General features: G+C 39.9%; 1 protein-coding gene across 2 annotated transcripts; it reads right to left on the bottom strand.

The window, feature by feature from the left end:
- Positions 1-659: 659 nt before the first annotated feature.
- Positions 660-24,936, bottom strand: tlcd5a (TLC domain containing 5a). 2 transcript variants are annotated; one of them, XM_061878257.1, is made up of 3 exons: positions 24,650-24,936; positions 15,460-15,831; positions 660-7,097 (listed from the first exon to the last, which is right to left on the bottom strand). In XM_061878257.1, the coding sequence occupies exons 2-3, from the start codon at positions 15,680-15,682 to the stop codon at positions 6,601-6,603; spliced, it is 720 nt and encodes a 239-aa protein (XP_061734241.1). In that variant the 5' UTR covers positions 15,683-15,831; positions 24,650-24,936; the 3' UTR covers positions 660-6,600. The 2 variants fall into 2 exon arrangements, with proteins under 2 accessions (XP_061734241.1, XP_061734242.1); XM_061878258.1 differs by having other exon boundaries at positions 15,460-15,660.
- Positions 24,937-25,126: the final 190 nt, after the last annotated feature.

Raw genomic sequence — 25,126 nt, 5'->3', positions numbered from 1 at the left:
AAAAGCCGCCTGCTTTGTGCCACTTTTTCTCATTTTTTTCCCCCCTTGGCCTCAGTCTGCACCCCCTCTCCAGGGCCCAGGCTAAGACCGATTTTTTAATTTTATTTTAATCTTCTATTTTTTTTTCTCCCATCCCCCCGCACCCCCCCTCTTTGTTTACCTTTATCTCATCTTTTTTTGTAAGGGGCGCTGGAAGCCGGCAGACCCGTCAGCGATCCTGTTCTGTCTCCCTGTAATGTTTGTCTAAAGTTGAATGGGATTGTGCTGAAAATTTTGATTTTCCTGAAGGAACTCTCCTGACGGAATAAATAAAGTACTATCTATCTATCTATCTATTAGATTTCACCTCATTCCACTTTTTTAAAATGTTTTTTTAATTTATTTTCGCAATACTATCAATTTTGCAATTATTGCAGAATGTGTGGCGGGCTGGTAAACGATTAGCTGCGAGCTGCACTTTGGACACCCCTGTTCTACAAAGATACCAATAATTGCTATTGTGACATCTAGTGGACACATTTAAAACATCAGTTTCCTTCGTTCAAAAATTTCGACTCGTTTTTATACTTAGCAAACTCATCCCGCGGGCCGGATAGAACCTGTTCGGGCCGTACGTTTGATACCCCTGGTTTAAACACACCTAATGCAAAACAAAAGGATGCATTCAAAATAAGTCATTTAATAACATTCAAATACAATCAGACATTGAGAAAACTAAGGCACGTACCAGTATAGCTTTTTGTTTTTACTTCCTGTTTATATTTACATTCTGAAAATGAACTGTAGTACACGACTGCACAAATAAATCTGCACAAACACTAGAAAAGGCAAGTGTACTTAATGTTGTGTCAACTACACTCGTTTGCGTGAGTTAACGTTTATTCAAGGCATTTTCACCAACTGCTGCATACTTTCCATCTACAACCGATCGTACCGATCCGATTAATCTGCGCAAATAAACCGAACGTGTCTGGTAAAATTGAATAAGTCGTGACTTTGAGCCTCGCTGCTCTTTAAAGGCCTACTGAAATGAGATGTTCTTATTTAAACGGGGATAGCAGGTCCATTCTATGTGTCATACTTGATCATTTCGCCATATTGCCATATTTTTGCTGAAAGGATTTAGTAGAGAACATCCACGATAAAGTTCGCAACTTTTGGTCGCTAATAAAAAAGCCTTGCCTGTACCGGAAGTAGCAGACGATGTGTGCGTGACGTCACGGGTTGTGGAGCTCCTCACATCTGAACATTGTTTACAATCATGGCCACCAGCAGCGAGAGCGATTCCGACCGAGGAAGCGACGATTTTTCCCATTAATTTGAGCGAGGATGAAAAATTCGTGGATGAGGAAAGTGAGAGTGAAGGACTAGGAAAAAAAAAAAACAGGGCAGTGGGAGCAATTCAGATGTTATTAGACACATTTACTAGGATAATTCTGGAAAATCCCTTATCTGCTTATTGTGTTACTAATGTTTTAGTGAGATTATATGGTCGTACCTGAAAGTCGGAGGGGTGTGGTGACCGCTAGTGTCTTCGATGAAAGCCACGTTTCTCGGCGAGGCAAGGCAGCCGGGCTGATATTTATTTTTATTCCCCCCCTCCACAGTGTAAGCATCAAACAGTCGGGGGCGGCCATTGGGAGGACGCAAGAGAGTCCGCAGCTGCAGGAGGCGGGACACGACGCAAGCTCTCTGCTCATAACTACGGTAAAAGCCGACTTAATACCACCATTTTCTCACCGAAACCTGCCGGTTGACATGTGGTAGGGAACCATGTTCGCTTGACCGCTCTGTTCCATAGTAAAGCTTCACCATCATCTTTCTGGAATGTAAACAAAGAAACACCGGCGGTTTGTGTTGCTAAAGGCGGCCGCAATACACCTCTTCCCACCTACATCTTTCTTCTTTGACGTCTCCATTATTAATTGAACAAATTACAAGATTCAGCAACACAGATGTCCAGAATACTGTGGAATTATGCGATTAAAGCAGACGGCTTATAGCTGGAATCGGTGCTGGAACAAAATGTCCTCTACAACGCGTGACGTCACACTTCGTCATAACGCAACGTTTTTAACAGGATACTTGGCACCAAATTTAAAATTGCAATTTAGTAAACTAAAAAGGCCGTATTGGCATGTGTTGCAATGTTAATATTTTATCATTGATATATAAACTATCAGACTGCGTGGTCGCTAGTAGTGGCTTCCAGTAGGCCTTTAAGAAATACGTTTTAAACGTTACGAACCCGCACAGCGTAAAAATTTATTTTGCACTGAATGCGATATTTTACATTCATAATCTCACTTTTTATGTAGCTTCTCCAAACACACTTGGTCTCGGCGGAGGAAAAGTAGTCCCCTCAATTATTTAGTTCCTGCCTTGCGATGGTTTACATTATCCCAAACAAATATGGTATCAATATTTTAATCTAATAAATCGATATTAGCGCATAACTCTCTGGTATCGGCGGTGTTGGGATTTCAGTATCGAACCGCACCTCTCTAGAATACATTGGGGCAGCAATTCTCAAACTTGGATACCAATTGCGATACACAAGCTCCATCTAGTGGTACACATAAGAATCACTTCATTAAACATTCAAACACGGTGTTACTGTTCAAATTGCATGTAATGTTAGTTGCCAAAAATATTAAATAGTTAAATTAAAACCTCTACCTTGATTTTGATGACTATTTAGGCCAGGGGTGTCCAAACTTTTTCCACTGAGGGCCGCACACTGAAAAATCTAAGCAAGCGGGGACCATTTTCATCATTTTAATTTTAAAAAACAATACAATAAATGTATAAAAAATATAAATTTAGGCCTCCACTCAGTTAAGATCCCGGGGACCCCAAAGGGTTTTGGTAAAAAAATATATAAAAAATGTGTCATTATTCAGTATTATTATTTTCATTATTATTCAAGTTTTAAATCCCTAGATCAACAATAGGAAAAAAATGGATCCATCCATCCATTTCCTACCGCTGCTTCCCTTTTGGGGTCGCGGGGGGCGCTGGCGCCTATCTCAGCTACAGTCGGGCGGAAGGCGGGGTACACCCTGGACAAGTCGCCACCTCATCGCAGGGCCGGAAAAAAAAAATAGAAAAAACAGTAAATATGCAATATTTTCACCCAATACATTTTTTTTTTTTTTTTAGGTGGAATATTTGAGATTATATAATAATTGGAACCTTCATTTTGGATTTTGATTCATTATTATTTTTTGAGCAATGACACTTAAAAACAAATTGGGGATCCAAAAGTGTCCTACTCATTAAAGTGTTAAAAAATAAATTACCGTATTTCCTTGAATTACTGCCGGGTTAAACTCGCTTCCCAAAATAATTAGCGCATGCTTAGTATTACCGCCTGGTCAAACTCGTGACGTCACGAGTGACACTTCCCCTGTCATCATTTTCAAAATGTAGGCTGATTTCAATACCGGTCATTTAAAATCGCATAAAAGGGAAGAAGGTTAAGAGCTATTCAGTAGGATTTAAGGTCCAAGCTTACATCACGCTTAAATTTTTACTGCATGCTTTTGGTAAGTGCCGGAGTGAGACGAGGTTTTAAAATAATAGCGCATGCTTACTTTTACCGCATTCCTTTGGGAATGCCAGGAGGTTTTAAATTAATTAGCGCCCCGGCAGCAATTCAAGGAAATACGGTATATATATATATATATATATTTTTTACCGTTTACTTTTAGCACAATAATCTCGAGATCAACTTCAGATCTATCCGTCAATTATTGGTTTTACTGTTGTTTGTTTTAGGCCATTCTTTAAAAAAAAAACGCTCAGTTTTTTTATATGGATAAACACAAAATATGCAACATTTCCCCCCAGAAATATTTCAAAGTGGAATATTTAATGTGACGTAATCAGAGCCCTGAATATTGATTTTGATTCATTATTATTTTTTAAAGAAAAAAACATAGTGTCACGCCAAATTTCTTCCCCCTACAAAAACCTTCCCCCCGGAAGCCCCTCCAATGCCTGAAGGACCCCAATGAGAGCGGAACAATACCAAGTTATATGACTCTTAAGGGTTACGGCTGCAAAATGAGCGAAGCAAAAATAGATTGAAAGGTTAGCATGCTGGAATGCTAATATTTTTTCCCTCACGGTTATTTTTCACCAATGACAATCAAGCCAATTATAATGCTTTTAAAACAGGCAGCTGTGTGGGCTGCTTTAAGGTCCTTCCACCCTAATTGGGGTCCTTCAAGCATTAACGCCAAATGTCTTCCGGGGGGAAGGTATTTGTAGGGCATGGGTGTCAAACTGGCCCAATTTGGCCCTTGAGGCAATATCAAATTAACATTAGAGCTGGCCCGCCGCTAATACTCATACTTGCCAACTCTCCTGATTTTCCAACCATTCTCCCGAATTTCAACAACAATATTGGGGGCGTGCCTATAAGACACTGCCTTTAGCTTTGACTACAATATGTTGTCACGTCCGGTTTTCCTCCATACAAACAGCGTGCCGGCCAAGTCACATAACATATGCGACTTATACACCACTTCCCACCTACATCTTTCTTCTTTGACGTCTCCATTATCAATTCAACAAATTGCAAAAGATTCCGCAATTGAGGGTGGCCATATAAACAACTTTAACACGGTTACAAATATGCGACGCACTGTGAACCCACACCAAACAAGAATGACAATCACATTTCGGGAGAACATCCGCACCGTAACACAACAACAGAACGGCCACCCGAGGGTCCCTGGTTCAATCCCCACCTAGTACCAACCTCATCACGTCCATTGTGTCTTGAGCAAGACACTTCACCCTTGCTCCTGATGGGTGCTGGTTAGCGCCTTGCATGGCAGCTCCCTCCATCAGTGTGTGTGAATGGGTAAATGTGGAAGTAGTGTCAAAGCGCTTTGAGTACCTTGAAGGTAGAAAAGCGCTATACAAGTACAACCCATTTATCATTTATTTAACAAATACCCACCCCCCTTGCAGCACTAACTCTTCTGGGACACTACAGTATGCACCCCCCGCCCCGCCCGTCTCATTGTTATTTTATTTTAAGATTTATTAGCCTGTGGAAAAATGTAATGTTGATAATTACCTCAGAAGGCTGCAAATTTTACCATTGATGTTTTTTCGTTGTTTTTTTTTTAAAGTTGATTTTGCACTATTAAGTAAAATAATTATTGCTTGTTCAATATTCAGTGGTAAAGCAAATCAGTGGAGCAAACTGAGCAATAATTAACAATTTATTCAAGCACTTTCTCTTGTTACTTCAAGGCTTGAATGTTTGATTCCTTCATTATTTTATCTTCAAATGTACTATTAGCCTGTGGAAAAAGTTTATTTTGATATTTACCTCCGAAGGCTGCAAATAGAATTGAGGCATTCAATTTGTATTTAAATTTTATTTGATATACCATTGATATTTGTATTATTATTATTTGAAACTGGATTTTGCATGTCACTATAAAGTTATATAAGCCTTGCTTGTTCAATATTCAATGCAAAACTGGTTTGGGTCCCTATTAAGAGGTTAATTTTTTTTCAACTTTGGCCCGCGGCTTTGTTCAGTTTTACATTTCGGCCAACTCTGTATCTGAGTTTGACACCCCAGGTGTAGGGGGAAGAAATTTGGCGTGACGCCAGCTTTGTGTTATAAGAGTAACAGCATTGCAATAATTTCTTGTTACATTTCACCTGTTTGCTCTTTTATACCACTTTTTATGTTTTTAGTTTTTTTTTTCCAATTGTATTCTTCAGTAATGCGGACGTTGTATCGATCCGTTGAGGTGAAGAAGGAGCTGAGCCGGAAGGCAAAGCTCTCAATTTACCGGTCGATCTACCGTTCCCATCCTCACCTATGGTCATGAGCTTTGGGTCATGACCGAAAGGATAAGATCACGGGTACAAGCGGCCCAAATGAGTTTGGGTCTCTCCCTTAGAGATAGGGTGAGAAGCTCTGCCATCCGGGAGGAACTCAAAGTAAAGCCGCTGCTCCTCCACATGGAGAGGAGCCAGATGAGGTGGTTCGGGCATCTGGTCAGGATGCCACCCGAACGCCTCTCTAGGGAGGTGTTTAGGGCATGTCCGACCGGTAGGAGGCCACGGGGAAGACCCAGGACATGTTGGGAAGATTATGGGCCTTGGAACGCATCGGGATCCCCCGGGAAGAGCTAGACGAAGTGGCTGGGGAGAGGGAAGTCTGGGTTTCCCTGCTTAGGCTGTTGCCCCCGCGACCCGACCTCAGATAAGCGGAAGAAGATGGATGTATTCTTAAAATGTGCCGTGGGGCCGTTAAAAAATAACGTGCGGGCCGCACTTTGGACACCCCTGATTTAGGCCGACTGGAACTTGGCGAGCCAGAGGTCTGCTGTGTGGTTTGTGAAGGCAAGCGAATGCCAACACATTTTCAAAGCAAGCTTATTTAAAAATGACTTCAAAACTATTTTTGTTCCCTGAGTACACGAAAAAGGCGACGAGTTTGACATATGACGCCCGCAAGGATTGTGATGTAAACAAACTTTGGAGCCACGTTTTGCTTGGCTGCTCACAGCCCGCCTGAAGCGCTGTTTTGCGTCTCAGTTTCACTGCTGAAAAGTATTGGCTTTATCGACATTGCTCACGCCGCCGCCGGCGCCAAGTCCGGCTCTTGCGGACGGCAAAGCGAACAATGTCCACCATGAAGACCCAGGAGAGCGCGTACATGGCCACCCCCCCGCACTTGATGAAGAATCTGGGCCTGGGCGAGATCAGCTCACAGTACAGCATTGTGCCTCCCACGAAGACTCGCATCAGCACAAAGAGCAGCACGAACAGGACGTCCACGGCGTCGGCCAGCGGCGTCCCCTGGCGGCCCGTCTGCTTGAGGAACCAGCGCGCCTGCAGGAGGGGGTTGGTGATCTCGCTGCCGAAGAGCACGGCGCAGCCTTCGATGCCGGACTCCCCCAGCAACAGGGTCAGCAGGATGCCCAGGATGCTCACCGTGTGGTGGGCCAGCATCACCGGCCCCTCGGTGCGGAAGTGGACGCACCAGGCCATGTCGAAAAGGAAGTAGCCCAGGCTCAGCATCAGGGCGTCGATCTGCAGAGGTGTGTTCTTTGCACCTTGTTTACAAGCACACACAAAAACGCATGAATTAAGTCAATATTTAATCACTCTATATACTAGACTGCATCATAGAGTCAGTAAATCCTAAGCAAAATAACATGTTAGGTTGAAAAATTTTGAAACCCCACGCAAAATACACCTTCGAATTACATCCATACTTCGGGAGGTGGGGGGCGTGGTCGGGGGTGGGCGTGGTTAAGAGGGGAGGAGTATATTTACAGCTACAATTCACCATGTCAAGTATTTTATATATATATAAAATAAATACTTGAATTTCAGTGTTCATTTATTTACACGTATACACACACATAACACTCATCTACTCATTGTTGAGTTAAGGGTTGAATTGTCCATCCTTGTTCTATTCTCTGTCACTATTTTCCTAACCATATCCCACACGCCTTTAGACTGTACAACTCCTCTCTGGGGCGGGGGGTGGGGGGTACAAGGATGACAGGGGATGCAAAACAATAACAGTGCAATACGTTTTCATAACATGGTCACTACTGCCTACTTTGTCTTGTTATATTCTTATTTTACTGTTATTTTATTCCCATTGTTGCTTTTTATTTTTTATTCTTATTGTAATATTTCTCTATTTTGTTTCCATTTAAACCCCCATTATTTACTTTTTTTAAATTTTTTAAATTGATCTCACTCTGTACACTGCTGCTGGAATTTTAATTTTCCTGATGGAACTCTCCTGAAGGAATCAATAAAGTACTATCTATATATATCTATATGCATGTACAGTAGATGGCAGTATTGTCCTGTTTAAGAGTGTCACAACATTGCCGTTTACGGCAGACGAACTGCTTTACGGTCGACGAAAACGTGACTGCTGTTGTTGTGTGTTGTTACCGCGCTGGCAGGATGTTAAAAGTCTCACCTTAAAACTTATTTGTATACTCTAGCCCAGGGGTAGGGAACCTATGGCTCTAGAGCCAGATGTGGCTCTTTTGATGACTGCATCTGGCTCTCAGATAAATCTTAGTTGACATTGCTTAACAAGGTAAGTAATGAATAATTTTGCTGGTAATCACAGTGTTAAAAATTACGTTCAACATATAAAACATTCTCATGCATTTTAATCCATCTATCGGGTTTCTACCGCACCTGTTCAAGATGTCGCATTAATGGTAAGAAGTATTTTATTTATTGTCGGTTAGCTTCAGAATAACAGTGTTATTAAAAAGAATAAAATACTTTTTATACTCTAAAAAAAATGCGCGCATTTGTATTCAGTAGTAAAAAAAAATAGCATATGGCTCTCACGGAAATACTTTTTAAAATATTTGGCTTGTATGGCTCTCTCAGCCAAAAAGGTTCCCGACCCCTGCTCTAGCCTTTTTAGACCAGTTGATCTGCCGTTTCTTTTCTTTTTCTCCTATGTCCCACTCTCCCTTGTGGAGGGGGTCCGGTCCGATCCGGTGGCCATGTACTGCTTGCCTGTGTATCGGCTGGGGACATCTCTGCGCTGCTGATCCGCCTCCGCTCGGGATGGTTTCCTGCTGGCTCCGCTGTGAACGGGACTCTCGCTGCTGTGTTGGATCCGCTTTGGACTGGACTCTCGCGACTGTGTTGGATCCATTGTGGATTGAACTTTCACAGTATCATGTTAGACCCGCTCGACATCCATTGCTTTCCTCCTCTCCAAGGTTCTCATAGTCATCATTGTCACCGACGTCCCACTGGGTGTGAGTTTTCCTTGCCCTTATGTGGGCCTACCGAGGATGTGGTAGTGGTTTGTGCAGCCCTTTGAGACACTAGTGATTTAGGGCTATATAAGTAAACATTGATTGATTGATTGATAATGAAATTGCCTAACAATAAAACCACATAAGAAACTAAGAACTCGCCCTCGATCATTCTACAGTTATGACGTCATTGGGCAGACGCTGTTTATACTGTAGGAAAGCGGACGTGAAAACAGGCTGTCCTCACTCAGGTCCGCATACAGCTGGAGGGGGCGTGGCTTCCAGCTCCACCTGAATTTCGGGAGAAAATTTGTCCCGGGAGGTTTTAGGGACAGGCGCTGAATATCGGGAGTCTCCCGGAAAATCCGGGAGGGTTGGCAAGTGTGATTACATCTGACCTCCATCATGATTTTAAAATCCACATACAGTCCTGGTCAAAAGTTTACATACACTTATAATAATAGTAATAATAGAATTGTGGTTGGGGCGTGGTTAAGAGGGGAGGAGTATATTTACAGCTATCCATCCATCCATTTTCTACCGCTTATTCCCTTTGGGACCGCTGGTGCCTATCTCAGCTACAATTGGGGGAAAGGCGGGGGTACACCCTAGACAAGTCACCACCTCATTGCAGTATGTGTAGAAATCTTTATTTATAATTGAATCAGTAGTTTATTTTTCAACTAGTTTTAAATTATTTTTATAATTTTTTCCAAATAGTTAAGGAAAGACCACTACAAATGAGCAATATTTTGCACTATTATACAATTTAATATATCAGAAACTGATGACATAGTGCTGTATTTTACTTCTTTATCTTTTCTTTTTTTCAACCAAAAATGCTTTGCTCTGATTAGGGGGTACTTGGATTAAAAAAAAATTCACAGGAAGTGCATCTCTAGAAAAAGGTTGAGAACCACTGCTCTAAAAGCCGTAGATGTTATTGTCACATATGCATGTACAGTTGATGGCAGTATTGTCCTGTTTAAGAGTGTCACAACATTGCTGTTTACGGCAGACGAAAACGTGACTGCTGTTGTTGTGTGTTGTTGCCGCGCTGGGAGGACGTTAATGAAACTGCCTAAAAATAAACCCACATAAGAAACCAAGAACTCACCCTCGATCATTCTACAGTTCTATCGTCATTGGGCAGGCACTCTGTTTACATTGTGGGAAAGCGGACGTGAAAACAGGCTGTCGACACCTCAATTGGGTCCGCATGGAGCTGGAAGGTCGTGGCCTCCAGCTCCGCCTGAATTTCGGGAGATTTTCGGGAGAAAATTTGTCCCGGGAAGTTTTCGGGAGAGGCGCTGAATTTCGGGAGTCTCCCGGAAAATCCGGGAGGGTTGGCGAGTATGCTGTATGTATACTTTTGATCCACATTTTCAGTAGACCCATAATAAATTCATAAAAGAACCAAACATCATGAATGTTTTTTTGTGACCAACAAGTATGTGCTCCAATCATTTTATCACAAAGAAAATAAAAGTTGTAGAAACTATGGGAAACTCAAGACAGCCATTCTTTACAAGTGTATGTAAACTTTTGACCACGACTGTAGGTATTTTTGTGTTTTACAAAGCAAAGATGGTAAATGTGAACAGTGTAATGATAACCACAGAATAGGCAGCCTATTTGTCAGATCCATCCAATTTCTACCGCTTGTCCCTGCACTCGGGTGGAAGGCAGGTTGCCACCTCATCGCGGGGCCAAAACAGATAGACGGACAACATTCACACACCAGGGGCCAATTTAGTGTTGCCAATCAACCTATCCCCAGGTCTTTGCAAGTAGGAGGAAGCCGGACTATCCGCATTAAACCCCCCACAGTCACGGGGAGAACATGCAAGCGCCACACAGAAACACCCCGAGCTCGGGAATGAAACCCAGAACCTTCTCGCTGCGAGGCAGGAGCGCCATCCGCCGTGATGCCCTTAGTCCAACACGCAATCTACTTGTGTTATGTCTGGATTGATTTTGAGTATGTAACTTATTTGTTTTTGCCGCAACCCCAAAAAGGGACTAGCGGTAGATAATGGATGGATATGAAGCTAAGTCTTCATTATGTGACATGAAGGGCTGGGAGTACTTTTATTGGTTTGGCTTTACAACACAAGGGTGAACCTGCATGGCGTTTTAATGGCATGTTTTTCAACCTGCCAGACCAGGTCACTTGTTGACAGCCTGTGCTCCAGAAATGGTGGTAGGTGTAAGTACAAACCCTGTTTCCATATGAGTTGGGAAATTGTGTTAGATGTAAATATAAACAGAATACAATGATTTGCAAATCCTTTTCAAGCCATATTCAGTTGAATATGCTACAAAGACAACATATTTGATGTTCAAACTCATAAACATTTTTTTTTTTTTACAAATAATAACAGAATTCCATGCCAGCAACACGTGCCAAAGTAGTTGGGAAAGGGCATGTTCGCCACTGTGTTACATCACCTTTTCTTTTAACAACACTCAATAAACATTTGGAAACTGAGGAAACTAATTGTTGAAGCTTTGAAAGTGGAATTCTTTCCCATTCTTGTTTTATGTAGAGCTTCAGTCCTTCAACAGTCCGGGGTCTCCACTGTCCTATTTTACGCTTCATAATGCGCCACACATTTTCCATGGGAGACAGGTCTGGACTGCAGGCGGGCCAGGAAAGTACTTGTACTCTTTTAATACGAAGCCACGCTGTTTTAACACGTGGCTCAGCATTGTTTTGCTGAAATAAGCAGGGGCGCCCATGATAACAATGCTTGGATGACAACATATGTTGCTCCAAAACCTGTATGGACCTTTAAGCATTAATGGTGCCTTCACAGATGTGTAAGTTACCCATGCCTTGGGCACTAATGCACCCCCATACCATCACAGATGCTGGCTTTTGAACTTTACGCCTATAACAATCCGGATGGTTATTTTCCTCTTTGTTCCGGAGGACACCACATCCACAGTTTCCTAATATAATTTGAAATGTGGACTCGCCAGACCCCAGAACACTTTTCCACTTTGCATCAGTCCATCTTAGAAGAGCTCTGCCCCTTTCTGATTGTTGTTGATAAATGAGTTTTGCTTTGCATAGCAGAGTTTTAACTTGCACTTACAGATGTAGCCACCAACTGAAGTTACTGACAGTGGTTTTATGAAGTGTTCCTGAGCCCACGTGGTGATATCCTTTACACACTGATGTCTGACAGTGGTTTTATGAAGTGTTCCTGAGCCCATGTGGTGATATCCTTTACACACTGATGTCGGTTTTTGATGCAGTACCGCCTGAGGGGTCAAAGGTCCATAATATCATCGCTTACGTGCAGTGATTTCTCCAGATTCTCTGAACCTTTTGATGATTTTACGGACCGTAGATGGTAAAGTCCATAAATTCCTTGCAATAGCTCGTTGAGAAATGTTGTTCTAAAACTGTTTGACAATTTGCGTACAAATTGGTGACCCTCGCCCCATCCTTGTTTGTGAATTACTTAGCATTTCATGGAAGCTGTTTTTATACCCAATCATGGCACCCACCTGTTCCCAATTAGCCTGCACACCTGTGGGATGTTCCAAATAAGTGTTTGATGAGCATTCCTCAACTTTATCAGTATTTATTGCCACCTTTCCCAACTTCTTTGTCACGTGTTGCTGGCATCAAATTCTAAAGTTAATGATTATTTGCACAAAAAAAATGTTTATGAGTTTGAACATCAAATATGTTGTCTTTGTAGCATATTCAACTGAATATGGCTTGAAAAGGATTTGCAAATCATTGTATTCTGTTTATATTTACATCTAACACAATTTCCCAACTCATATGGAAACGGGGTTTGTATTTTCAGGAAGACTAATAAAAATAAAAAAAATGTTACCATAATGTCCGATTGAATGCGAAAAACGTTATGACGGACGGAATGGAATTATACATTTTTTGAGACACCGAGAATGTAGATGAAAATTATGAATGTGGGATTTACAATATTAACTATGAAGGATAAAACACTGAATATTGACAACATATGTACGTCACTCCCTCTCTCCATCCACATATTTTACAATTGTCATGACTGGGGGGGATCGCAGCTTGATGCAGGGTTTGTTCTCCCGGGAAGCAAATTGACTAATCTGGACCAGGCGTGAAGGTAGGAACATATTAATACTGGCTTTTAATACTACGTGAGTTATGTGGTCGTCTGTTGCTCTCTGTGTTTTAAAATTTTGATTTCTATTTACTGTTTTAATTGGTTTTACCCTTTAAAATCGTTTTTAATCATATTTATTTTATATTGTTTTTATATGTATTTATTTTTTGTTTTTATTTAGTCATTGGTGGAGCTCCGGATAGTATTTGAAAGTTCTTTTTAATATTGTTGTGCAGCATTTTGTAAAAATGTTATTGTTTAAATGTGCTATATAAATAAAGTGGATTGCATTGGATTGAAAATGGAATTTTACATTTTTTGAGACAACCAGAATGTACATGAAAATAAATAATGGAGGATTTACAATATTAACTATGAAGGATAAAACACCGATTATAGACAACATATGTACGTCACCCCCCCTCTCCATCCACATATTTAACAATTGTCATGACGGTGGGGTGAGGTGGGGCTGGGGGAGGGGGGCACGCAGCTTGCTGCGGACTATTCCGGACCAGGCGTGAAGGTAGGAACATATTTATTTTGTCAAGAAAAGCGTGCCGTTCACACGAGAAGCTAAAAAACTAAAAAAAAAATTACACAAGAAACACAGAAGCTTAACACGGACTATGGCATGGAACAAACAAGGCTTACTGTGGCATGAAAACGAGCAGCATGAACTATGGCATGAAACGATCAATACAGAGCAGCGTGAACTGAGCATGAAAGGAGCAAATACAGGGTAAGCATGAAAACTGGCCGCAAGAACTAACAATGTGTGTGTATATATATATATATATATATATATATATATATATATATATATATATACATATACATATACATATATATATATATACATATACATATATATATATATACATATATATATATATACATATACATATATATATATATATATACATATACATATACATATACATATATATATATATACATATACATATACATATACATATACATATACATATATATATATATATATATATATATATATATATATATATATATATATATATATATATATATATATATATATATAAGGGCTGCGAATCATTGGGTGTCCCACGATTCGATATCGATTCTTGGGGTTGTGATTCGATTATACATCGATTTTTTCGATTCAACGCGGTTCTCGATTAAAAAAACGATATTTTTCCGATTCAAAAGGATTCTGTATTCATTCATACATAGATTTCAGCAGGATCTACCCCAGTCTGCTGACATGCTAGCAGAGTAGTAGATTTTTGTAAAAAGCTTTTATAATTGTAAAGGACAATGTTTTATCAACTGATTGCAATAATGTAAATTTTTTTTAACTATTAAACGAACCAAAAACATGACTTATTTTATCTTCGTGAAAACATTTGGACACAGTGTGTTGTCAAGCTTATGAGATGCCATGCAAGTGTAAGCCACTGTGACACTATTGTTCTTTTTTATTATTTTTATAAATGTCTAATGATAATGTCAATGAGGGATTTTTAATCACTGCTATGCTGAAATTATAACTAATATTGATACTGTTGTTGATAATATTAATTTTTGTTTCACTACTTTTGGTTTGTTCTGTGTCGTGTTTGTGTCTTTATTGCAGTTCTGAGTGTTGCTGGGTCAGGTTTGGTTTTGGAAATGGATTGCATTGTTATGGTATTGCTGTGTATTGTTCTGTTGGATTGATAAAAAAAAATAATTAAAAAAATCAATAAAATAAAAATCGATTAAAAAAAAAAAAGAGAATCGATTCTGAATCGCACAAGGTGAGAATAGCGATCCGTATTCAAATCGATTTTTTCCCACACCCATAATATGAGTACATAATAATTTAATAATATAATGGGTGTATAATTAATTAATATTAATATTATTATTAAGAATACATGTGAGTTATCCTACATATTTACTTCCACGACAACATCCTTACAGTGTTTTAATCAATCAGAAATATCAGGGACCTAAAAAGCACTAAACATGGGTAAGTGTGGAGAGGGTGTTTTGCATGCATCCCATCCTCCCTTGTAATGGGTGTCAATTTGTTTTTTTTATGTTGATTGGACTTTTTTTTTTTCATAATATCCACAAAGTTCAATGTGTGATGATGTTTGTTGACTTTTCGTACGGGTTGATTTTCTTTTTTGTCTGCACCTTGACTAGGGAAGGTTGTTTGGATTGGGTCATGTAAATAAATGCTGTACTTTGTTTAATTGAAAGTATTATTAATGCCAGAGGGATTTTCGTTGGCTACCAGATGAAGATTTTATGTCAACAGCCAGACCATTAAATACTTATACATGATATCTGGATACACCGCTCCCAATCAAATTGTTCAGTAAACTCCCGCCGTCTCGCGGGCCAATTTGAAGACGCCGGCCGGTCGCATTTGGCCTGCGGTCTGTGTTTTGGACACCCCTGATCTAGATCTTTCGGGTTTCCTAGCGCAATGTTGGTGAATAAATGCATTTTTGCATCTCTTTTTCGATTGTGCAGCAATGTTACAATTGACAAGAGCATACCTGGATGTGTGAAGGGCCACGGTCCGTCCACGTAGCCGATGTACGCCGTGACGCAGACGGCGAGAATCCCATGCAACAAAGTGACGAGGCGACAGTTCCACTCGGGGCTGCGGTGCCCGTTGGCGCGGCACAGGGTGAAGTAAAGGGTCACCCACCCGGCGAGGCTCAGGAGGGCGCTGACCAACATCATCTCGTCCTCTTCTGGGGAAGACAAGGAAAGCATCCCGCCGCCGAGTGAGATCGCTTACAGTGGTATTCTTTGTCGAGACAATAACGGCACTACAAGCCGGGCCGGTGGGGTGAGGGGGACGTCCCTCTGGCAGCTGTGACGTGGTGTACCATGCAGCTGGACGGGACGGGTCGTGCAGAATCCTGTTGCGACACGCATAAAAACTAGATGAGAGATAACTGGGGCTCAGACGGTCCCTGTGGGAGCTCCGAGAAAGAGTAAACAACATTTCCAAAAAGCTAAGAACCGAGGGAGCGGACTTCTCATTTCACTGTTAGTCTTATTTTGTAGCCAGCGTCCTCCACAGTGGACGTTTGTCTATTTATTTTGTCATTTACAGGAGCACTCTGCTCTTTTTGAAGACATTCTGCAAAAAAAGGGCAGTCAAATCTATGACAGCGCTCTAGACCAGGGGTAACCAACGCGGTGCCGCGGGCACCAAGTTGCCCGTAAGGACCAGATGAGTCGCCTGCTGGCCTGTTCTAAAAATAACTCAAATAGCAGCACTTACCAGTGAGCTGCCTCTATTTTTCAAATTGTATTTATTTACTAGCAGGCTGGTCTCGCTTTGCTCAACAGTTTTAATTCTAAGAGAGACAAAACTCAAATAGAATTTGAAAATCCAAGAAAATATTTTAAAATACTTGGTCTTCACTTGTTTAAATAAATGTATTTGTTTTTTTTACTTTGCTTCTTATAAATTTCAGAAAGACAATTTTCTAGAAAAAAAATACAACCTTAAAAATGATTTTAGGATTTTTAAACACATACCTTTTTACCTTTTAAATTCCTTCCTCTTCTTTCCTGACAATTTAAATCAGGGGTCGGGAACCTTTTTGGCTGAGAGAGCCATGAAAGCCAAATATTTCAAAATGTATTTCCGTGAGAGCCATATCATATTTTTTAACACTGAATACAACTAAATGCGTGCATTTTTAAGTAAGACCAACATTTTTAGAGTATAATAAGTCTCTTATTCTTTTTAATAACATTGTTATTCTGAAGCTAACCAATAATAAATAAAATGTCATGTCTGTTGATCATGTTTTTGTTTGGCCAAGTGCTAATCAGAGGCAGTATTTAAGCTTGTCTTTGCCAGTCAGTCGCCCTGGCGTCAATGTGATCTTTTCTTGCTCTGTGCTGACTTGTTTCATGCCTTGCCATAGTTTCGTGCTTCATGCCATGCCAAGTAAGTTTTGTTTGATTTATGTTCATAGTCTGTTTATGTGTTAGCTTTGTTCCTTAGCCCAAGTTGTGCCTCCACTGTGAGCGACTTTTGTTTGTATCTTTTTTTAGTTTAAATTAAATCATGTTTTTACCTAAATGCCATGTCCCGAGTAGTCCGTCTGCCTTCCTGGGCGATCGACCCTGCAGCAAGCTGCGACCCCCCATCGTGACATAAAATACTTCTTACCATTTATGCGACTTCTTGAACAGGTGCGGTAGAAAACGGATGGATGGATTTAAATGCATGAGAATGTTTTATATTTTGCAACATTATTTTTAGCACTGTGATTACCAGCGAAATTATTCATAATTATCGTGTTTTATTTATCCGAGAGCCAGATGCAGTCATCAAAAGAGCCACATCTGGCTCTAGAGCCATAGGTTCCCTACCCCTGATTTAAATCAATGTTCAAGTGAATTTATTTTTTTTATTGTAAAGAATAATAAATACATTTTATTTTAATTCTTCATTTTAGCTTGTTTTTTCGACAAAGAATATTTGTGAAATATTTCTTCAAATCTATTATGATCAAAATTCAAAAAAAATATTCTGGCAAATCTAGAAAACCTGTAGAATCAAATTTAAATCTTTGTTCTGGAAAATCTAAAAGAAATAATGATTTGTCTGTTAGAAATATAGCTTGGTCCAATTTGTTATATATTCTAACAAAATGCAGATTGGATTTTAACCTATTTAAAACATGTCATCAAAAATATATATTTATTGTGAGAAATCATTAAGGTGATCAGTGTTTCCACAGAGATAAAAATCATTAATTATTAATAAGAACATAGAGTTAAAGGTAAATTGAGCAAATTGGCTATTTCTGGCAATTTATTTAAGTGTGTATCAAACTGGTAGCCCTTTGCATTAATCAGTACCCAAGAAGTAGCGCTTGGTTTCAAAAAGGTTGGTGACCCCTGCTCTAGATGTTTTTAAGAATCTGCTGCAAAAATGTCTCTCACAAGGTTTTTGAACTGAACTCTCGGTTGAATAGCCCAAATGATGAAAAAGAGAGGACCTGAAATGAAACCTTGAAGTACACCATTAATACAACTAAATAGGTTGAACAAATGACTACTGACTGCATCACCTTAGTTACAAAAATCACATTACGAAAAAAAATGTGTAACTGACCAAAATTTGACCTCAGTTATGTTTCAGTACGGGTGGTTGGGTGGTTCAGTTCAGAGGTGTACCGAACGAGTTCCACACGGACATTTGAAGTAGCACACCGAGGCACCGTGAATTGATTAACATGGACCCCGACTTAAACGAGTTGAAAAACTTATTGGGGTGTTACCATTTAGTGGTCAATTGTACGGAATATGTACTGGACTGTGCAATCTACTAATAAAAGTATCAATCAATCAAAAAATAAACAACACACGGCATGCTAGCAGCAACCGCGCTAGGATAGACTGACCATACCTCCACTTTTCACCGGATATGTCCTCTTTTGCGGGGCTGTCCGGGTGGAGTTTCTTAAATGCCTCAAATGTCCGGCATTTTAAAAGGCCTACTGAAATAAGATTTTCTTATACAAACGGATATAGCAGGTCCATTTTATGTGTCATACTTGATCATTTCGCGATATTGCCATATTTTTGCTGAAAGGATTTAGTAGAGAAATATGATAAAGTTTGCAACTTTTGGTCGCTAATAAAAAAGCCTTGCCTGCACCGGAAGTAGCAGACAATGTGCGCGTGACGTCACGGGTTGTGGAGCTCCTCACTTCCGCACATTGTTTACAATCATGGCCACCAGCAGTGAGAGCAATTCGGACCGAGAAAGCGATGATTTCCCATTAATTTTAGCGAGGATGAAAGATTTGTGGATGAGGAAAGTGAGAGTGAAGGACTAGAAAAAAACATTTTACCACTGTGTTACATGGCCTTTCCTTTTAACAACACTAAGTAAACGTTTGGGAACTGAGGAGACACATTTGAAGCTTTTCAGGCGGAATTCGTTCCCATTCTTGCTTGATGTACAGCTTAAGTTGTTCAACAGTCCAGGGTCTCTGTTGTGGTTTTTTAGGCTGTATAATGCCCCACACATTTTCAATGGGAGACAGGTCTGGACTACAGGCAGGCCAGTCTAGTACCCACACTCTTTTACTATGAAGCCACACTATTGCAATACATGGCTTGGCATTGTCTTGCTGAAATAAGCAGGGGCGTCCATGATAACGTTGCTTGGATGACAACATATGTTGCGCCAAAACCTGTATGCACCTTTCAGCATTAATGGTGCCTTAACAGATGTCTAAGTTACCCATGCCTTGGAAACTAATACACCCCCATACCATCACAGATGCTGGCTTTTGAACTTTGCGCCTAGAAAAGTCCGGATGGTTCTTTTCCTCTTTGTTTCGGAGGACACAACGTCCACAGTATCCAAAAACAATTTAAAATGTGGACTTGTCAAAACATAAAACACTTTGACACTTTGAATTAGTCCATCTTTGATAAGCCGGGCCCAGCCTGGGTGTTGTTGATAAATGGTTTTCGCTTTGCGTGGTAGAGTTTTAACTCGCACTTACAGATGTAGCGACAAACTGTAGTTACTGACAATGGCTTTCTGAAGATATTCTTTACACCAGGGGTCACCAACCTTTTTGAAACCAAGAGCTACTTCTTGGGTGCAGATTAATGCGAAGGGCTACCAGTTTGATACACACATTTAAATAAATTGCCAGAAATAGCCAATTAGCTTAATTTACCTTTATTAAATAAATAATTATTTATATATATATATAATGTGTATTTCTGTCTGTCATTCTGTCGTATATTTTTTTTCCTTTTACGGAAGGTTTTTTTGTAGAGAATAAATGATGAAAAAAACACTTAATTGAACGGTTTAAAAGAGGAGAAAACAGGAAAAAAAATTAAATTAAATTTTGAAACACAGTTAATCTTCAATTCCGACTCTTTGAAATTCAAAATTCAACAGAAAAAAAGAGAAAAACTAGCTAATTCCAATCTTTTTGAAAAAATGAAAAAAATAATTTATGGAACATCGTTAGTCATTTTTCCTGATTAAGATTAATTTTAGAATTTTGATGAAATGTTTTTAATAGGTTAAAATCCAATCTGCATTTTGTTAGAATATATAACAAATTGGACCAAGCTATATTTCTAACAAAGACAAATCATTATTTTTTCTAGACTTCCCTGAACAAAAATTTTAAAATAAATTCAAAAGACTTTAAAATAAGATTTAAATTTGATTCTAAAGAATTTTTAGATTTGCCAGAATAATTTTTTTGAATTTTAATCATAAAAAGTTTGAAGAAATATTTAACAAATGTTCTTCGTCAAAAAAACAGAAGCTAAAATGAAGTATTAAATTAAAATGTATTTATTATTCTTCACAATAAAAAAAGTAAATTTACTTGAACATTGATTTAAATTGTCAGGAAAGAAGAGGAAGGAATTTAAAAGGTAAAAAGGTATATGTGTTTAACAATCCTAAAATCATATTTAAGGTTGTATTTTTTCTCTAAAATTGTCTTTCTGAAACTTATGAAAAGCAACGTAAAAAAAAAGAATAATTTATTTAAACAAGACCAAGTCTTTAAAATAGTTGCTTGGATTTTCAAATTCCATTTGAGTTTTGTCTCTCTTAGAATTAAAAATGTCGAGCAAAGCGCGACCAGCTTGCTAGTAAATAAATACACTTTAAAAAATAGAGGCAGCTCACTGGTAAGTGCTGCTATTTGAGCTATTTTTAGAACAGGCCAGCAGGTGACTTATCTGGTCCTTACGGGCGACCTGGTGCCCGCAAGGACCACGTTGGTGACCCCTGCTTTACACACTGATGTCCCTTTTTGAAGCAGCACCGCCTGAGGGGTCGAAGGTCATTCAATGTTGGTTTTCAGCTTTGCCGCTTACGTGGAGTAATATCTCCAGATTCTCTGAACCTTTTGATGATATTACGGACCGTAGATGGTGAAATCCCTAAATTCCTTGCAATAGCTGGTTGAGAAATGTTGTTCTTGACTGAGCATTTCACGGAAGCTACTTTTATACCCAATCATGGCACCCACCTGTTCCCGAATAACCTGCACACCTGTGGGATTATCCAAATAAGTGGTTGATAAGCATTCTTCAACTTTCTCAGTCTTTTTCCCACGTGTGCCAGCTTTTTTGAAACATGTTGCAGGCATCAAATTCCAAATGAGCTAATATTTGCAAAAAATAACAAAGGTTTCCAGTTCGAAAGTTAAGTATCTTGTCTTTGCAGTCTATTCAGTAGAATATAGGTTTACAGTAGTCCAAGTTCTTCTATCCAACAGGAGCATTCTAATGTTTTTAGGAAATTGCTGTTTGTTCTCCCAAGGTTTGAGTTGAACTCGGGGAGCCGGTATGGCTTCTAATGTTTGAACAGCCCTGCTCCGCACCGACATGTTCAAACCCGGATCTCTGTCCACTGGAAAAAAAGAATTCTCTAAAAGTAGAGACATTCTGATCAGGTTTTTAACGCAGACGATTCCGATCAGCCACCAGTGATATGAACACTGATAAGATCCCAACATGTAAATCTTTAAATGTGTTTATGGTGAGTGTTATTGACTGTAACACTATTTTAACTAGATCCCCTACTTTCTTTTATTACATGCAATCAGCACATACATTCACCCGATCGTGAACTACCAAACCGTGACTTAAAAGGGTTGGCTGAACAACTATTAAAGGGGAACATTATCAGCAGACCTATGTAAGTGTCAATATATACCCTGAAGGTGCAGAAAAAAGACCATCTATTTTTTTAACCCATTTCCGAACTCTAAATGGGTGAATTTTGGCGAATTAAACGCCTTTCTGTTTATCGCGCTGGAGGCGATGACGTCAGAATGTGACGTCGCCGAGGTAACACACCCACCATTTTCATTTTCAACACATCACAAACACCGGGTCTCAGCTCTGTTATTTTCCGTTTTTTTGACTATTTTTTGGAACCTTGGAGACATCATGCCTGGTGGGTGTGTTGTCGGAGGGTGTAACAACACTAACAGGGAGGGATTCAAGTTGCACCACTGGCCCCAAGATGCCAAAGTGTCTGCCGCCAGACCCCCATTGAATGTACCAGAGTGTCTCCACATTTGACCGGCGATGCTAAAGCAGACATGGCACAGAGATGTATGGATAACCTGCAGATGCATTTGCAACGATAGTCAACGAAATCACAAAGCTGAGTTTTGTTGATGTTGACTGCCAGCTAATCGCTGCTAACATGCTATTTACCAGCGGTGCTAAAGCAGACATGGCACAGAGATGTATGGATAACCTGCAGATGCATTTGCAACTATATTACATTTCCTTCCACCCACATTTAATGCGAAACAAACACTTACCAATCGACGGATTTAAGTTGCTCCAGTGTCAAAAGATGCTAAAGTCCTGATCGTTTGGTCCGCACATTTTACCGGCGATGCTAACGCAGCTATACGGCCATGCTATGGCTATGAATAGCGTCAATAGCTATTCGCTCAATAGCTTCAGTTTCTTCTTCAATATTTTCATACTCCAACCATCTGTTGAATCGCTTAAGTCGCTGAAATCCGAGTTTGAATCCGAGCTAATGTCACTATATCTTGCTGTGGTATTCCCATTGTTTGTTTGTGTGACGTCACAGGGAACTGGCCAGTGTCTTCGCAGAGAGACGAAAATAAGGCACTTTAAATCTTTATTTAGGGATATTCCGAGACCGGTAAAATTTTGAAAAAAACTTCAAAAAATACAAGCCACTGGGAACTGATTTTTATTGTTTTTAACCCTTTTGAAATTGTGATAATGTTCCCCTTTAAGGTAGGACGCAATCAGCCCCCATCTTAACTATCAAACTGTAACTTAAAGGGGCTAGCTGAACAGCTATTGAGGTATCCAACATCATTTTCGCCAACTAATTAGTCTGAATGACCAACACAACTCACAAACTTTTTGATAGACCATTGACAACTTTTTTTTTACTGTCAGAGACTTTATAGATGCCAATTAAAGGCCTACTGAAATGAGATGTTCTTATTTAAACGGGGATAGCAGGTCCATTCTATGTGTCATACTTGATCATTACGCGATATTGCCATATTTTTGCTGAAAGGATTTAGTAGAGAACATCCACGATAAAGTTCGCAATTTTGGTCGCCAATAAAAAAGCCTTGCCTGTACCGGAAGTAGCAGACGATGTGCGTGTGACGTCACGGGTTGTGGAGCTCCTCACATCTGAGCATTGTTTACAATCATGGCCACCAGCAGCGAGAGCGATTCGGACCAAGAAAGCGACAATTTCCCCATTAATTTGAGCGAGGATGAAAGATTTGTGGATGAGGATAGTGAGAGTGAAGGACTAGAAAAAAACAAAAGAAAAAACAAACAGGCGAGGGCAGTGGGAGCGATTCAGATGTTATTAGACACATTTATTAGGATAATTCTGGAAAATCCCTTATCTGCTTATTGTGTTACTAGCTCGGTATAGCTCGGTTGGTAGAGCGGCCGTGCCAACAACTTGAGGGTTGCAGGTTCGATCCTCGCTCCAGCCATCCTAGTCACTGCCCTTGTGTCCTTGGGCAAGACACTTTACCCACCTGCTCTCAGTGCCACCCACACTGGTTTAAATGTAAAAATTAGATATTGGGTTTCACTATGTAAAGCGCTTTGAGTTACTAGAGAAAAAAAGCGCTATATAAATATAATTCACTTCACTTTACTAGTGTTTTAGTGAGATTATATGATACCTGAAATTCAGAGGGGTGTGGCTACGGGTGTGGTGACTGCAAGTGTCTCCGGTGGGAGGAGGTAAGAGAGTCTGCAAGCTCCGCTCATGTCTACGGTAAGAACAGACTTATTACCACAATTTTCTCGCCGAAACCTGGTCAGGATCCATGTTCGCTTGACCGCTCTGTTCCATAGTAAAGCTTCACCTTCGGGAATGTAAACAAGGAAACACCGGCGGTGTTTGTGTTGCTAAAGGCGGCCACAATACACCGCTTCCCACCTACATCTTTCTTCTTTGACGTCTCCATTATTAAATGAACAAATTGCAAAAGATTCAGCAACACAACAGTCCAGAATACTGTGGAATTATGCAGTAAAAGGGACGACTTATAGCTGTGAACTGTGCTGGACCAAAATGTCCTCTACAATGCGTGACGTCACGCGCGCGATGTTTTAACATGATACTTCCGCGTGAAATTTAAAATTGTAATTTAGTAAACTAAAACGGCCGTATTGGCATGTGTTGCAATGTTAATATTTCATCATTGATATATAAACTATCAGACTGCGTGGTCGCTAGTAGTGGCTTTCAGTAGGCCTTTAAATGTTGGACAAATAAATACGTAGGAAAGGAAAAGTATGTCCGAGCCGAGGATGTGGTTGTGACTTGTGCAGCCCTTTGAGACACTAATGATTTAGGGTTATATAAGTCAACTTTGATTGATTGATTGATTGAAGTCAGATGTTGCTGTTTTGTGCTGATGAGCGACACCTTGTGGAGGCATAAATACTCGCAAACAATTCCCTTTTGTCAGTAAATATTGTACAGTGTCACACATTGTATATTTAAAAAAAACATTTAAACTGGACCGAGTCCGGATAAATGTCGACATTATAGAATATGAACAATGGACGCTCAGGCAACACCTTGCATGAGATGCTAAGAAGCTCAGATGCTAACAAAGCGTTTCTACCTACTTACCAGACATTAAAACCCAAATAAAAATAAAACATTACCTTGACGACGCACATGTGGATGTTAACTTTGTGTCCGATACCGAGTCAAACGTCGTGGTTGTTGTCCTCCATATGGCGCCTTGTTACACGGACATCAGAGACTCGCTCGTCCCGCTTTTCAACTACCTCGTTTTCCACGCACATCTTGGTTTAAAAAAAAACAACACCTTACAAAGCACGACGTTTGTCTTAAATCACGCTTTAACGCTCACAAGTGTGTAGTCTTGTTCCATTTTCACCAGCAAAACGACCTGCTCGACTCCTCAGAGACGCCTTTTTAAATACGATGCAATATAGCTGCGTGTCGGACAGCGACCTCATGTGGTCTGAGCTGAACATTACACAGAAATACATCATTATTCATTTACTAGTATCCATCCATCCATCCATTTTCTACCGCTTATTCCCTTTTTAAAATGTATTCTAATACAGTGCTTCTCAACCTTTTTTTCAGTGATGTAGCCCCTGTGAACATTT

The sequence above is a fragment of the Nerophis ophidion genome, linkage group LG18 (assembly GCF_033978795.1).
Source record: "Nerophis ophidion isolate RoL-2023_Sa linkage group LG18, RoL_Noph_v1.0, whole genome shotgun sequence".
NCBI classification, from domain to species: domain Eukaryota; kingdom Metazoa; phylum Chordata; class Actinopteri; order Syngnathiformes; family Syngnathidae; genus Nerophis; species Nerophis ophidion.
The sequence above is the reverse complement of the archived record's forward strand: the minus strand, read 5'-3'. Positions and strand labels throughout refer to the sequence as shown.